Source organism: Eublepharis macularius, chromosome 17 (assembly GCF_028583425.1).
Source record: "Eublepharis macularius isolate TG4126 chromosome 17, MPM_Emac_v1.0, whole genome shotgun sequence".
NCBI classification, from domain to species: domain Eukaryota; kingdom Metazoa; phylum Chordata; class Lepidosauria; order Squamata; family Eublepharidae; genus Eublepharis; species Eublepharis macularius.
In genome coordinates this window covers 24,501,840-24,518,428 of record NC_072806.1, presented here as the reverse complement: position 1 = coordinate 24,518,428, position 16,589 = coordinate 24,501,840, and the positions used below count along the sequence as shown (strand labels likewise).

The following is a 16,589-nucleotide window of genomic DNA, read 5'->3' as shown; positions in this document are numbered from 1 at the left end:
CACCATGGAAGACATGTTAGCAACCTCATGCAAGAATCAAGGATGATTTATTTCAGCAGGATACGTTTTTGCCCCTTGCTTGAATTTGCTCAACAGGAAAGCCCTACGTTTCTAAGGAAGGAGGGAAACTAACAGACTTAGAAAAATTAACAGGGAGCAATTCTTGAGGACTCTTGTTGAGAATGCATTCCCCACAACTAGAATCAATTAACAGGGGGTTGAGGCATCATGAACATGGCATAGAACTGTAGCTTATAAACTAGATGCCAATACATTAAATTATATACACACACATGAAGATCCCTTTCATCTCTGGAATTATATATACACAAAAGAAGACCTTTGTTAGTTTGTAGAGAAAACTGTTTTAAAATGGTACTGCAGTGGTATACAACCCCATGGAGAATCTCTAAGATACACGGCATATCTTCAACCTACTATTTTTCTAAAACAAAAAAGGAACACCCATTTTAAAAGGGAGGACTTTTGGCACTGCTTACTTTCTTATCAGGGCCTTCATATCTCGCAGCCACGAGGACCGAGCTTTCAGCTGCGCCCCAAGCTGTTCAGCGTTGCCTCTTTTCGCAGCGGGAACAAATATCAAGATGAGAGTCCCAGTGATCATTCCTAAAAGTGGAGAGACCTGAAAAAGAAAGGGGGTGGAGAATGGGCGTCAACAATCTCTCTAGCCTTATATAAGCAGCAACAAGACAAAGCAATTAGCTAGTTTTGATAAACTACTTAAAAGTCAGAGCTTTCAGAAATGACGTTTTTAAAAATATGAAATTTATCACCACTACCTCCCTGACTACATTATCTGTGAATGGTTGTGCCGCACAGCTACCAAGGAGAGGGTACATTTCAGAACGTTAAGGAGAACCTTCTTAACAGCAAGAATATGTTAACAACGGAACCAATTTCCTACACGGCTGGTAGAATCTCCCTCCTGGAATACTTTTGGTGTGTAGCCACTTTTAGGGATGTGCGTTTCGGCTTTCTGAATGCCGAAAGAAAGCCGAAACAAAAGTGTTTCGGCTTCTTTCGGGTTAGCAGAAACGTTTAGGAGAAAGCCGAAACGTTTCGGCTAGCCGAAAGAAAAAAAGCCGAAACGTTTCGGCTTCTTTCGGCTTTCTTTCAGCTTTTCAATGGGAAAATGCCTCCGTCTTCCCGGACGTCTGGGGGAGGCATTTTCCCACCGAATCAGCCCAAAATTGGTGGGGACCTTCCTCTAACCCCTCTCTAAAACCCCCCCAAGTTTCAGACCGATTGGACTTTGGGGGGCCACGTTATGGCCCCCCAAAGCAGGTCCCCCTATCCTCCCATAAGAAAGCGAAGGAGCAGCATATTGTTAGCATGCTGCTGCTCATCTTCTTCATTATTTCCTATGGGGAAAAATGAAGAAGCAGGCTTCCTTTGCCAGGGGTGGCATTTTGCATGCAAAATGCCCCCTTACCCTCAGGGGCCCTTCTCCCACCCTTCCTCCCACCCCCCACCAAGGCTCAGCCTGCTCCCACTTGGGGGGCCATTTCATGGCCTCCCCAAGTAGGTGCTCTGCTCTCATCTCTACCACTGACAGCTGGGGGAGGCTTGTCTTGCCAGGGGTGGCATTTTGCATGCAAAATGCCCCCCAACCCTCTGGGGCCCTTCTCCCACCCTTCCTCCCACCCCCCACCAAGGCTCAGACTGCTCCCACTTGGGGGGGGCATTTCATGGCCTCCCCAAGTAGGTGCTCTTTTCTCTACCACTGACAGCTTGGGGAGGCTTGTCTTGCCAGGGGTGGCATTTTGCATGCAAAATGCCCCCCAGCCCTCAGGGGCCCTTCTCCTACCCCTCCTCCCACCCCCCACTAAGGCTCAGCCTGCTCCCACTTGGGGGGGCCGTTTCATGGCCTCCCCAAGTAGGTCCTCTCAGCCCCTAAAGTCCACCCCTTACAGCCCCACACAAACCCAGTTCCCCCCCAGCTGCCACACACAGACCCAAATCCCCACATTAGCCCCTCACAGACCCAAATCCATCCCCACCTGCCCCACACCCATAACCCCAGGAACAGGCTGGCAAAGGCCAGCCCTCTCCCTTTGTTCCCTATGTTGGGAACTTCTAAACTCTCTTTCCCTGGGCAATTCTGCACAGCCCAGGGGTGCCGCAATGGTGGGCACACTTCTGAATGCCAGCTGGTCCCTGTGAAAGAGCACCTAAACCACAGACACCCTCCCTCAAATTCCCCCACCACCTACAGAGATGGCTGGCCAGCCAGCCCCATTGTTCCCTATGATGGGAACCAACTGCACAGCAAAGAATAAAACACGAACACAAAATAAAGTTTTTTAAAAATTATTTTCTCCCTTTCAAAGTACAAGTAGGCAAAGCATTATGACACATTACACCAGCAGTCCCCCACACAGAAAAATTAACACAACTCACTTAACATCAGAGAACCACAAAAGCACAATTCCTGTCAAAAACACTTTATTTCTTGAACAGCTTTAGGTTACACAGCAGGGGGGCTCACCAAAGGGCATGGCAGCAGTATCTTACACAAAAATAACACAACTCACTTAACATCAGAGAATCACAAAAGCACAATTCCTGTCAAAACCACTTTATTTCTTGAACAGCTTTAGGATACACAGCAGGGGGGTGCACCAAAGGGCATGATAGAAGTGTACTACACAAAATAATACAACCCACTTCACCGTTTTTGACAGCAGTTGTGTTTGTGTGATTCTCTGATGTGAAGTGAGTTGTGTTATTTTTATGTAGTACACTGCTTTCATGCCCTGTTGTGCCTTCCTACTGTGTAACCTAAAGCAGTTAAGGAAATAAAGTGCTTTTGACAGCAATATTTTGGGGTGATTCTCTGATGTTAAGTGAGTTGTGTTATTTTTGTGTAAGATACTGCTGCCATGCCCTTTGGTGCGCCCCCCTGCTGTGTATCCTAAAGCTGTTCAAGAAATAAAGTGTTTTTGACAGGAATTGTGCTTTTGTGATTCTCTGATGTTAAGTGAGTTGTGTTATTTTTGTGTAAGATACTGCTGCCATGCCCTTTGGTGTGCCCCCCCTGCTGTGTAACCTAAAACTTTTCAAGAAATAAAGTGTTTTTGACAGGAATCGTGTTTTGTGATTCTCTGATGTTAAGTGAGTTGTGTTTTAATTTTTCTGTGTGGGGGACTGCTGGTGTAATGTGTCATAATGCTTTGCCTACTTGTACTTTGAAAGGGAGAAAATAATTTTTAAAAAACTTTATTTTGTGTTGTTCGTGTTTTATTCTTTGTTGTGCAGTTGGTTCCCATCATAGGGAACAATGGGGCTGGCTGGCCAGCCATCTCTGTAGGTGGTGGGGGAATTTGAGGGACGGTGTCTGTGGTTCAGGTGCTCTTTCACAGGGACCAGCTGGCACTCAGAAGTGTGCCCACCATTGCGGCACCCCTGGGCTGTGCAGAATTGCCCAGGGAAAGAGAGTTTAGAAGTTCCCAACATAGGGAACAAAGGGAGAGGGCTGGCCTTTGCCAGCCTGTTCCTGGGGTTATGGGTGTGGGGCAGGTGGGGATGGATTTGGGTCTGTGAGGGGCTAATGTGGGGATTTGGGTCTGTGTGTGGCAGCTGGGGGGGAATTGGGTTTGTGTGGGGCTGTAAGGGGTGGACTTTAGGGGCTGAGAGGACCTACTTGGGGAGGCCATGAAACGGCCCCCCCAAGTGGGAGCAGGCTGAGCCTTGGTGGGGGGTGGGAGGAGGGGTGGGAGAAGGGCCCCTGAGGGCTGGGGGGCATTTTGCATGCAAAATGCCACCCCTGGCAAGACAAGCCTCCCCCAGCTGTCAGTGGTAGAGATTAGAGCACCTACTTGGGGAGGCCATGAAATGCCCCCCCCCAAGTGGGAGCAGTCTGAGCCTTGGTGGGGGGTGGGAGGAGGGGTGGGAGAAGGGCCCCTGAGGGCTGGGGGGCATTTTACATGCAAAATGCCACCCCTGGCAAGACAAGCCTCTCCCAGCTGTCAGTGGTAGAGATGAGAGCAGAGCACCTACTTGGGGAGGCCATGAAATGGCCCCCCCAAGTGGGAGCAGGCTGAGCCTTGGTGGGGGGTGGGAGGAAGGGTGGGAGAAGGGCCCCTGAGGGTAAGGGGGCATTTTGCATGCAAAATGCCACCCCTGGCAAAGGAAGCCTGCTTCTTCATTTTTCCCCATAGGAAATAATGAAGAAGAAGATGAGCAGCAGCATGCTAACAATATGCTGCTCCTTCGCTTTCTTATGGGAGGATAGGGGGACCTGCTTTGGGGGGCCATAACGTGGCCCCCCAAAGTCCAATCGGTCTGAAACTTGGGGGGGTTTTAGAGAGGGGTTAGAGGAAGGTCCCCACAAATTTTGGGCTGATTCGGTGGGAAAATGCCTCCCCCAGACGTCCGGGAAGACGGAGGCATTTTCCCATTGAAAAGCTGAAAGCCGAAAGAAAGCCGAAACAAAGCTGAAAGCCGAAAGCCGAAACGGCTGGCCGTTTCGGCTTTCGGCTTATTCGAAAGAGATTCTTCTTTCGGCTTTCGGCTTTTGGCTTTAGCCGAAATTTTTTGGCTTGCACACCCCTAGCCACTTTGGTCTGAAGTAGTACAGTAGGATTTGGTCCAGTGGCACCTTAGAAACCACAAGTGTAAGCTGAAGTGTCTCAAGAAGGGAGCTCTGACTCTCGAAAGCTTACAGTCTGAAAACCTTGTGGGTCTCTAAAGTGCCGCTGGACTAAATCCCTCTTGGGCAGTGTTCCAGCAGAGGCTGGGCTCATCATCTATCAAGGCAATCTTTGGATTGCCTGTGTTTGAACAAGGGGGCTGGACTAGATGGTCTATAAAGACCCTCTCTATCTCCACGACCTTCCAGAAAACATTTCAGGATATATTTCTCATGTTGCCCATGAAATTTCAGCTCAGCTGTATTTAAGGGGAGTTGGCTAGGCAGCTGCACAGCACATCTCACGACTGCAGAGCATGTGTGCATGTAGGTCTGTGCATGGAGGCATCAGCATAGCTTCATTACAATGCTCCCCCCGCCAGATTAACATTTTATTTACTTCCATTCTCTAAAATGTGCATTTAATGCCTGTAGTAAAATGCTTGCTCTTTGCCTCTCCCTTCAATCCCTCAAACTCAATTTTCAGTCATCTCACTTTGAAGAGAGAAGACCTATACACTTCCAGAAAAAAAGAGTGTTTCTTGGGAACTCTCTGCCATGTATTCAAATCCAGGCGTATGCATCAGAATCCTATGTGTGCAAATTTCTTATGGCCTGGCTTATGACTTGGCAATTCCCTACAAGCTGCAGTTCTGCCTCATTGACAAGATTTTAAACAGAACTGTCAACTGAGTACAGTATTCTAGTTGATCAATCAGTTAGCAGGCAGATGGTTCTCAGGCAAATTAATCCATTACATTTAATTAATTCACATATTATAAATGTGCACATTACATTTTTGCTAATGATGTACTTAAACACATTTTGCAATATGCAGATTGAATAAACTTTCATGTTGCTAATTTGCAAGTACAGAATGCTTTCTTGGGAAACTGGATAAAGGGGAAGTTAATTTAAAAGACTATCACTCATTGTTAGGAGGAAAGGCATTCTCTTTTCCATTCCATAGAACAGCTAACAGCCTAGAACGCTGCCACCTCCCCAACACACTAACATATCTTTAACACTGACCGCCCGCTGCATTAGGATCTGGGAGACCCAGGTTCAAATCTCCACTCTACCATGGAAGCGTGCTGGGCAGCACCTTGGGCCAGCCACACACTCTTAACCTAACCTACCTCACAGGATTGTTGTGAAATAGAGGAGAGGAGAATGTGATTAGCTGCTTTGGGTCCTCACTGGGAGAAAGGGAGGGTACAGATGAAGTAAATAAATTAACTTACAGGACCTCTCACAAAAGAGCCACCAATTAAAACTGCAGTTGATTTATCTATCCATCCACTGAATCAATTAAAGCTAGAAGCTCTGCTTTTTAAAATGTCAGTTAAAAACACAGATTTTCAGTCCAACCCTAAGAAGAGTTACTCCAGTCTAAACCCATTTAAATTAATGGCCTGAGACTGGAGTAACTCTGCTTAGGATTGCACTGTTTGCCAGACTGCAATGGAACTGGATATCTAAGTCCCCTATATTTCTGAAATTCAACAACTGAGAGGCTTCACATTTTTCTATTATTTGCTTCTTCCTATGTTCCAACTGTCCTTATTTAACAGGGAGTCTCCCTTTTTCCTGTCTATCAGACCTCAGAACTTCCAGCTTTAAACATTTGAAAGAGTAAGTCTCCAGCTGCTTTTGTTCCAGAAAATTCGATAGACAGATTGTGATATCATTAAAATTATATGTCAATCACCAGGGCTTTTTTTCAGCAGGAACACAGTGGAACGGAGTTCTGGAACCTCTTGAAAATGGTCACATGGCTGGTGGCCCCGCCCCCTGATCTCCAGACAGAGGGGAGTTGAGATTGCCCTCCGCACAACATGGCACGGAGGGCAATCTCAACTCCCCTCTGTCTGGAGATCAGGGGGCGGGGCCACCAGCCATGTGACCATTTTCTCTGCAGGCAAACCACTGAGTTCCACCACCTCTTTTCCCAGAAAAAAAGCCCTGTCAATCACTGATTTTAAAAAATGAAAAGCCTCTGGGTACACGGGATGGGGAAATGGCTACGGCAGGACACTGAGGCAGGGAAGATGCTGGAAAACCTGCCAAATGGAACCTCCCTCCCCCCCCCCCCGCCACCAGTGCGGTTTATCAGCAGCCAGAGCAGTAATAGGGAAACAACACAAGCCCCATGTGGGAAACACTTATGAACATTAAGGACCTGCCCTTTCCTGTCTTTGGCCATTTCCATACTACTTACCTTCATCCATAACGCCACGGAATGTCGTGAAAAAAAACACGGACGATAGCATTTTCTTGTGCGAGTTTTGTGCGACATCACACAAAATTCGTGCGAGAAGACGCTATCTTCTGCGGGTTTTTTCGCGGTGGTCCAGGTGAAGGTAAGTAGTGTGGAAATGGCCAGTGTTTTCTCGCGCGAGTTTTGTGTGTCATTGAGCAAAACTTGTGTGAGAAGACACTATCTTCCGCATTTTTTCGCGACATTCCGCAGCGTTCCGTATTAAGGTAAGTAGTGTGGAAACGGCCTTTATTTATGCTCACAGACCAACAGGTCATAAGCAAAACAGGAGCAGTCTAAACTCCACCAGTTTAGTGAGGCTCATTTGGATTTGTTGATAGCTTACTATAGGGTAGCTAAGCTTTTTTTAAAAAGCGTTATCTTTAAGCAAAAGAAACGCAGTTTTGGCTTTTAAACCAATGCAGGACAACTCATTTGCAGAGCAAATGAACACAGCAAGTCACTGGCAATGTACACTGGAGGGGAGCGAAAAGGAAGTCTTATAGGCAGCATCCTTTGAAACAGGTTTCTGTGTAAGGTGCAACCAGACACAAAAATGTGCATTTCTGGGAAAGGGGGGATGTGCAGTTCAAATATGTATGTCTTCTACACGAGTGCCATCCAGTTCCCACTCCTGAAGATTTTTCACCACTTATACATGTCTTGAAATGTGACTCTCAGCTACAAAGCTTGTGCATGCACACAAAGTAGATGCACAGGTGCGCTGCAGGAATCTGCACCACCGTGTGCGGGAATTACTGCCACATATCACTGCACAGCTCCAAAATTTCTGGGGGAAGGGGAAGCCCCACCTTCGTAGGAGGAGAACAGGGTGCTATGAGGTCCCAAGATCATCTGGGAACCGTTGCAGAGCGATGCCCTGTTATTTTAGATCACCCCCACCCTCCCCTTGCTCTGGTTCATTAGGAAATGTACAGAGATGTCAAGGCCTGAATTTCTCTTTTGCTGGCAATACTCCAGACAAGGTCAAAGGTCAGGAAACAGTTCTGCTGGCCCATTTCCTGTGAGCTATTTTGGCCAAGGCATCTTTTATTCACGTATGCATTGTGCGCTATTCTTCCCCACGCATTCTTTTACAATCCCCAAGGAAATGGAATAGAAGGAAAAAGAATGCCTGGATGCAGGAAAATAAGTGCTAAGTGAGACGAAGTATCGTTCCAGTCCCCAAACAGGAAAGCATCTTTGGCTCTGTTTATTGACAGCCAATGACACCAAGAGACAGCCAAGTTAATTCCTGATTGCAATCTTTGCTTTCCCACCCTGACAGTAATCTAATAAGAACTGGAAATATCCTAAATTCGCATACAAATTATATGGCTCAGCTAGGCTATGCCATGTGCTATTTAACCTAGAATCAGATTGCCTAACATGCAGATTATTAATTATATGTAAACAGCACCGTCTAATGCACATGGTCTAAACACAAGGTCCCTGCCTCCAAGAAGCTTACAATTCAAACACGGCATGGGAGAGAAAACAAAGTCAGGGTAGGGTGGTGGAGGTGTGCAAGGGAAGCACTAGGTGTGTATGGACTAAAAATCATGGATTAAACATACCAGTGTTCAAACCACCTCCCCACCTACAGCCTGAAGTGGTACAGTCCAGCAGGGGACACACAGTGTGATGTTTCTGCTTGCCTTTTTCAGCTCCCACACCCACCCAAGCTTTTCCTGGACTGAACCACTTCAGGCTGTTGGCAGGAGACAAAAGGGTCATGTCTTAATGCTCTCCATAAAAGAAAAGAAAAATCTCTGGAGGCAGAAAAACTATCATGCAAAGAAGGCTAGGGAGAAGACTACTTTAAGTGTGCTACCAGCAAGGCACAAGTGCTGCTTACCCATGGGACTCCTGTCACATCTCATTTAGTGACACTACCCAAGTAAAGCACTGCCATGTGCTCAGCACTGTCACACTAGAGATCTGTAGCCCATGCAAGTGTTGTGCTGGCGTGTTAATGGAGCACGCGTAGCTGCTTTGTATGGGTTTAAATGAGATGCTGGAAAGTTCATTTGCCTCATAGACATCACTTTTAAAATCAAGTTCTTGGTTCTCCTCCCTGGCACCTTAGCTTTCTACATGCAAGGTGATGTCTGGGCTTTTTGCTTGCAAGGCAGTATTTGAAAGTACAACCACCTTCTTTGCCCCACTTTTGGCCTGCTTGCGGTGTGAAGTGGTACAATCCCAAAAAGCTTTATTGTATATCATTTACTAAATATATAAGTCACTGATATAGACCTTTCCTAAAGATGTTTAAATAAACATGTTAAAATCGGCTGCTGCTCACCCGCAGGGCCCAGTGCCAGTCACCAGCGACTTGCTTGACGCTTGATCCGGTGATATACCCTAAACCACTGAAGAAACAAAACAAAATTAAGCATGTTAGAGGAAGATAAAGCATTATTCCATTAACTTATTGAATGTTCTTAGTCTGTCTGGTCCCTGTTGGATCCAGAAAGGGTAGCAACACATTCCAACATGGATAAAACAGAAACAGATCATAACGCTGGGGTTTAAAACTCCTGTGATGTAAAACCATCCAGCCATTAAACTGCAACATTAAAAGCCTGCTCAAGAGCCTTCTGAAAAGTTCAGCTTTTGTGATCTTCACGGGGCAGGGAATTCCACAGGTGAGAACTCTCAGAACAGTGCGAGTCTCTTGAGCCCATCACTGACAGCAAAACTATAGGAGCATCACTATCTACGTCCTAGAAATCTATTTTTTAAAAGTAAAAACCCAACATCTTTCTAGCTCTGAAGGTTAAGGCGATAAATTGGCAGATGTTCAACCAGGATTGTAGATGTGCCTAGTTACAGTTATTCCTTTTCTCCATGGAATACTTAGAGTTAAAGTTCTGTGAGGGAAGGGGTAATGGTCTCTACAGAATTCTCAGCACTTGCCTCTCCCAGGATTCTTTAAACAGAGGCGCTAGCTGTGTTAGTCTGTAGTAGCAAAATAGTAAAAAGTCCAGTAGCACCTTTAAGACTAACCAACTTTATTGTAGCATAAGCTTTCGAGAACCACAGCTCTCTCCACCAGATGCATCTGACGAAGAGAACTTGATTCTCGAAAGCTTATTCTACAATAAAGTTGGTTAGTCTTAAAGGTGCTACTGGACTTTTTACTATCTGGCACACTGTGATTTCTTAATGCTAGTATGTTTCAGTAAAATAATCCCTAAGCTTAGGAGAGATTAATTTGGGAGGATTTTGCTTATATATTACATGGACAAGTGAAGTTTTGTGCAAATTTGCTGCCAGGTAACAGGGATAAATTGTGCAGCACGGTCATGAAATGGAACACAGATGCAATTTTAGAAAATAAAGTATTTAAAGGAAAGGAGGGCATCAAAGATGTTCTTCACCTGGAGTAGTGTTGGGTCAACAACAAATCTTGCAGGGGGGAGCATTCTACGATTAAACACCATCCCCACCACTCGAAGTATGAAGGAATGCAGTTCAGCAACAGATGAACCTCTTAAAACTACCAAGAACGAGCTACAGAGTATGCAGCAGAGGTGTATAAGGTGTCAGATCAGAGAGACCTCGGCTGAAATCTCTGTGCCTTCACAAAGCTCACCAGGCAACTTTGAGCCAGTCTCTCAATCTCATCCTAATCTACTTCACGGGGTTGTTGTGACAATAAAAATGCACAGGCAACAGAACCACATACCTTGCCAAAGAATTCCTTGGAGGAAGGAAACAATAAGGGGAAAGGGTCTGAAGGCTGATGGGTCTATAATCTAGGGAACTCGGTTCTTATTTTTAAAAAAGTATACAGGAAAGGGACAAACTCCCTTGTTTAGTTTCCTGGAGTTTTCTTCAGGAAAAAACTACCGTTATCAATACTACAAGCCCTGGGCTGCATTTTTTCCCCTGAAGAGCTAAAGGAATGCTTTCAAGCCTTTGTCTCAAGGCTGCACATGATGGGTCTGGGATCGTGTGTTCACCCGTCCCGTCACGCAGATGTTTTGTCACCCGGCCGATTACTGGAAAGGTTTCCCCTGATGGAAAATGAGACTCACAACCCCGACTCTCTCTACAGGAAACAGCCCTGCCGACAAGCCTTGCATGCCCACCCTGTCTGCAACCTCGTGCTGCTGGGGTCATCCATTGTGAAGCCTGCGAATTCCTCCTGTCTACAGAATCAGATACTGCATCAAGCTGATAAAGGCAGCTTGTCAAGCAGAAAGAAAACAATCATCTTGAAGTTCGGCAGAACACCTGCTTTGCAGGCGGAGGGCTCCAGGTTCAACTCTCGGCATCTCCCGTCAAAGCATCTCGAGCGCCAGGTGCTGGGAAGGACCTTTCTCTCCCGGAGATCTGAGAGATCCACTGCCAGTTAGAGGACAAAATACTAAGCTAGAGGGATTTGACTAGTGGTTTTAAGGTAGCTCCATATGCTTTGCAGGAAGAGGGCATGGTTCTTTGATACACCTCATGCTTTGCGAGCATCATGGGAATTGGCATGATCCATTGGGTTGCCAGCTCCCGGTTGGAAAATTTGGGGATGAAGCCTGGAGAGGAGAGAGTTTGGGGTGGGGAAGGACCTTTGCAAGGTATAATGCCATAGAATCCACCCTCCAAAACAGCCATTTTCTCCAGGGGAACTGATCTCTGTGCCCTGAAGATCAGTTGTAATTCCAAGAGACCTCCAGCCACCACCTGAAGGTTGACAGTCCTAAGAAGACTCCATCCTTGGCCCTTCCAGTCAAAAAGGTCTCCAGTGGTAGGGTTTGGGAAAGACTTCTGTCTAAGATGCTGGAGAATGACTGCCAGCCAGCTGCAGCCCAGTGGTAAAACATTTGCTTTGCGTGCAGAAGGTCTCAGGTTCAATCCTTTGCACCTCCAATTAAAGGTTCTCAAGGGTTGAGAAAGACCTTGGAGAATGGCTAGCAACTTGACTCAGTGTAAGACAACTTCCTATGTTCATATAAAGGGAGAGGGCCCGTTTAAATGCCCAGCTGATTTGCACCAACATAGGGACATTTGGAAGGCTAGCAAAAAGTCACTAACTGACCTCAGAATACCAAAGCCTACAGCCTTCTCATTACCACTCTGTTGTTTGGCTCAAAGTTACCAAGATCACTATCCAGAGGAGTTAGCCGTGTTAGTCTGTAGTAGCAAAATCAAAAAGAGTCCAGTAGCACCTTTAAGACTAACCAATTTTATTGTAGCATAAGCTTTCGAGAATCAAGTTCTCTTCGTCAGATGCCTGATCAGGCATCTGATGAAGAGAACTTGATTCTCGAAAGCTTATGCTACAATAAAATTGGTTAGTCTTAAAGGTGCTACTGGACTCTTTTTGATCAAGATCACTATGACATCACAGCAGCTAAGCCAATGGACTGCAAGAGGAACTCTATGCCTGTCCAATCCTACTTGGATGTTAAAGTCGATAATCCACGCCCTGCTGGATAAGAGGCACATCCTGTGTGCTGTAAACATACTAAAAAAGATAACTGAGCCTTCCTTACCGGTAGAGTAACTAGTATTTCCCTGGAGATTTACACCAGTCTGATACTAATAGTGAAATTTGAACCATGTGCTACCCTTCCATAAAAACAAGATGAGAGAGCAGGTTTGGGAAACCATTAGGGATAGCAGAGTGGGAGAGAAAAATCTGAATTGCAGCTGGGATATAATCCATTGGGAACTTTCTCCCATGCATCATCCAAGCATGGAGGGGCAGGTCATTCCAACGGGATTTGCGTAAAAAGAACCTGTGCTTAATGCAGGAAGTGGAGGCATTCTTTGGTTTTTAACACCTCAGACTCCAAAATGCTTTGTGTTGTTGCTAATTCCGAGAGTGGGGAAACATTCCATCTGCTATGATCCCCAAGAGGAGCGGGGAGGGGGGAATCATGAATTCATGGCTGTGAACAGAAATCAACTGTCCAGTCACATTATTCAATTCAGATCTCGCTGCTGTCATCAGTAACTTGGAAGTGCAGGAGCAAAGAGACACAGATCAGAGACCATACCTGCCCAGGGGGATTGCAAAATAGAAGACTGAGAGCATCAATGTCCGTGTGTTCTTGGTGAAGAGATCTCCAATGATGGTGGGGGCGATGGTGGAGTAGCTGGCTTCACCGATGCCAACCAAGCCTCGAGAGAGGACGAACAGCCAGAAATACTACGGGAAGACAATGAAAAGGAGAATACCCAAGCCAGTAAATCAGCATTATTATCTCCATGGACAGTTTAAAGCATTTTTGAACGTCTATCTTGGTTAATTTCCCTTGAAGCAATCACTTAAAGTGGGGTCATAATAATTAGGCGACTGAGCTATGTATCGGGGCCCTCCCGAAAGCCAGTTTGGTGGAGCGGTTAAGAAGGGCAGGACTCTGATCTGGAGAACTGGGTTTGATTTCCCACTCTTCTGCTTGAAGCCAGCTGGGTGACTTTGGGTCAGTCACAGCTCTCTCGGAGCTCTCTCAGCCCCACCCACCTCCCAGGGTGATTGTCATGAGGATAATAACAACACACTTTGTAAACCACTCTGAGTGAGCGTTAAGTTGTCCTGAAGGGCGGTATATAAATCAGATGTTATTATTAGTAATGTTATAGGGCTGTTGTAAGAAATACAGCAAGATAATACATGAAGCATACTGAAAGTGATATATTTTTCTTTCTATGTGGAGGTAAGAGGTGGATACAGGGAAAGCTCAGCTCTCATCAGCTATACATCCTTTTCCCCCTGAAAACCAAACCCTTCCTACACCTCCCACTTCATTTGTGACTAGGACAGGCTCAGGTTCAAATCATCACCATCATCACCAAAATAATAAAAAGAATGATGTGTTTATACACGTCATCAGTACACGCAGGGCTTCAGAGAGTTACACAGGCCGAAACAGACAGAAAGAAGTATATAATTTAAAACAATTTTTATTCAGGATCTGGGTTTTACAACTGGAGGATGAAGCAGGAGAAATGTGAGGGGAAATAAATTATTGGGAAATTTTCCCCCTGACCTAAATCTCTGCCTTCCAGGATACTATAATTTCATAAGGGTTTCAGTATATCAGTTTCCACATCTGTATTCCCTCCTCTTTAACCAACACACAGCTATTCTTGGCATTCCATGTCTCCTGAAGCATGTTCAGTCCTCAACAGCTGATTCCCGCCCCCCACTACAACTACTTCTAAAAAAATTACAAAGTCATATTTCCCCCCCACATCTATGGATATGCAGAAGCCCCAGTCTTGTCTGTGGTACTGGGAGTACCTCACTACCTACAAACCATGACCTTTGCTACCATTTGAGCTTTATATTTACACATCGCTCAGGCCGTATGCTTGCTGAGAGCCCCAGGTTCCCCCACCCCCGTCCCAGCTCCTTTAAAAGCAAGCCACCAACTTGCTGTTTTGTAAGTTTTTCTCAAAGCAGATTAAATATGCAGTCCTAGCACCTACACTAAGCACATGCTTCAAATCCGCCGTCACCTTTTCTCCTTTTGGTGCCAGAAATTCCACCTTGATATCCATTTTGAGAACTGTAATGTGCCCTATAATTACAGGTATAATTACCATCTCCCACGGTCCTTGTCATATTGAAGACAGATGTGTGTGGGTCGAGCCCTAAAGGGCAAACTCATGACTCAAGGCCATTTAATTAGTGTCCGCTGCCCAATGCTTAACCACTCCGGGAATACTGCAGAGATCAGATGATGCCCAGGAAAGCCGCATTTTAGAGGAGCGGTAATTTTCGCAAAAGGGCATGCATGCTGAATGAATTAGCTGGGCAGAAGAAATTAGCAATGGGAATAAACAGGACAGGCAAGTTTTTAATTTCCTACAACATAGCAACACACATGCACAAAGATAAAAACAGAATCTAACACACCCACATCCACACAGTATACAGATAACTCCTGGAAAAAAAATCACATGCTCTGGGGTTAGCATAGCAGCTAAGAGAATGAGCTGTGAACCAAGTGGTCACGTCTCTACACGAGACATCTTACATGGAGACATTCAAGTGGAGGGTTATGCAATGTTAGCCAGGAAGCGTAGTTTAAAAAGACAGAGCCAGCGGAGATCACTCCTCAGAGGGTTTGTTAATTTGATCTTCACCTCCGGGTAAGCTCTGTCAATTTCACTTCCGCCAGCTCTGTCTTTTAAAACTACGGCTAACATTGCGTCTCCCTGCACTTGAGCATTCTCATGTAAGATGCCTCGTGCAAAGAGACTCATAGTTTTAGGCAAATTACTCCTTCTTGGCCCCAGGTCCCATCCACAATATTGGGAGAATACTGACTTACTGCTGAGAAGATTACTGTTTAATTTAGAAAATTTAGATACCACCTTGCCAGAGACCTGTTTGAGCCCAAAATGGCTGAGAGTCAGGTGAGCAGGGCCGCCTGACGTGACCTCTTTGGGGAACTGCCTGAACTGCGTTCCTGCGCGTTCCCCCTCGAAATGAGCCCTGCCTACAACAATGCCGAGGGCAAAGTGAATAGATGAAGCAACTGAACTGAATGCTCCTCTGCTGGCTTGTGATGTTGCTGATGTTGACATCTGGGGAACAAGTTCTGGGCCGATTCCAGACGGCCTTCCCCATTCCGAAACATCGTGCGTCGTCGCACCGAAAACGCGAAATATCGCGTTTTCTCGCGTGAGTTTTGTGCAACGTCGCGCAAAATTGGCCCTGGATGGGGGGAGTTTAATTCTAGAGTGATTCCACTTGAATGGCTACGGACGCCACCTATTGGTAAGTACCTGTGCCATTGCCACCATATTTCCTTCACTCCAGAACAGACTGTTTTACAACTTAAAATGAAACTGTTTGTGATAGTTTTTGTTAAGATCAATGTATATAAAGTATATGAGTTGCATTAAACATTGGGTAGCCTGGCTGGTACCTCAAGGGAGGGCAAGGCTGATTTGGTGTTTCGTTTGCTGGTATGGAGTTGAAGAACCTGCTGTGCCTGCTTCTACAATCCCCAAACCTCTCTTCAGTCAAAAAGAAAAAAAATAGCTGGTGTCTAGAAAAAAAAAACTGAAGAGTGACAAGGGCAGAAATGCCACCTTCTTCCCCTCAAGCATTGCATTTCCTGGGTTTAATTTTTATATGAAAATAAGACCTGCCAACATGCTGAAGGGTGAGCTGAGGTTTTATAGTCCCTTGGCAGAATAGCAAGCAATTTCTACAAAGAAGGCAGCGCTTACAGGAATGCTCCAAGGTAATATTTATGAGAATAAGCTTCCTAATGTTTAGAAATCCTGCTCAAGGGGTTATTATAATTCAACGGAAATCCCTCCTCCAGTTTTAACTCTCTGGAATTGAAATGCATAGGAGGAGCTGCTGGTGGAGTGGCTAGAGTTCTGGAGTTGGACTGAAAGGATCTGGGTTCAAATCCAGAAAGCTCTCTGCAGGGGGCTTTGAGTATATCAGTATCTTCCTCATTTGAACCTAGCTTTATAGTTAAAGCAAGTACCAATGACCAATGAGCGTGTTTCTCTGTTTTTCTCCATCAGTCAAGAAAGATACAGGAATATCTTACATCCCTGCACATCCACAGAAGATGTGCCATGTAAATCAGAAAACATGTGGTTAATCTGGTGGAACTGAATGTGGTGTACCAGTTGGACCATATGTCTTTCTATTTCAGATCTTGTCGACCTCACCAGCTACTGATGACATATCTAGAGGTT

The 16,589-nt window shown here is 45.6% G+C and overlaps 1 protein-coding gene across 2 annotated transcripts in view; it reads right to left on the bottom strand.

Annotated features, from left to right (window-relative positions):
* SPNS2 (SPNS lysolipid transporter 2, sphingosine-1-phosphate) overlaps nt 1-16,589 on the bottom strand; it is a 133,792-nt gene that overhangs the window by 36,132 nt on the left and 81,071 nt on the right. For both annotated transcript variants that reach the window (XR_008598425.1, XM_055001882.1), the window contains exons 4-6: nt 12,914-13,065; nt 9,217-9,283; nt 501-643 (exon numbers count right to left, since the gene is read on the bottom strand). Coding sequence is in view for 1 of the 2 variants with exons in the window: in XM_055001882.1 (XP_054857857.1) it covers nt 501-643; nt 9,217-9,283; nt 12,914-13,065 (362 nt within the window). In the remaining variant the exon portion in view is untranslated. The remainder of the gene's footprint in view (nt 1-500; nt 644-9,216; nt 9,284-12,913; nt 13,066-16,589) is intronic.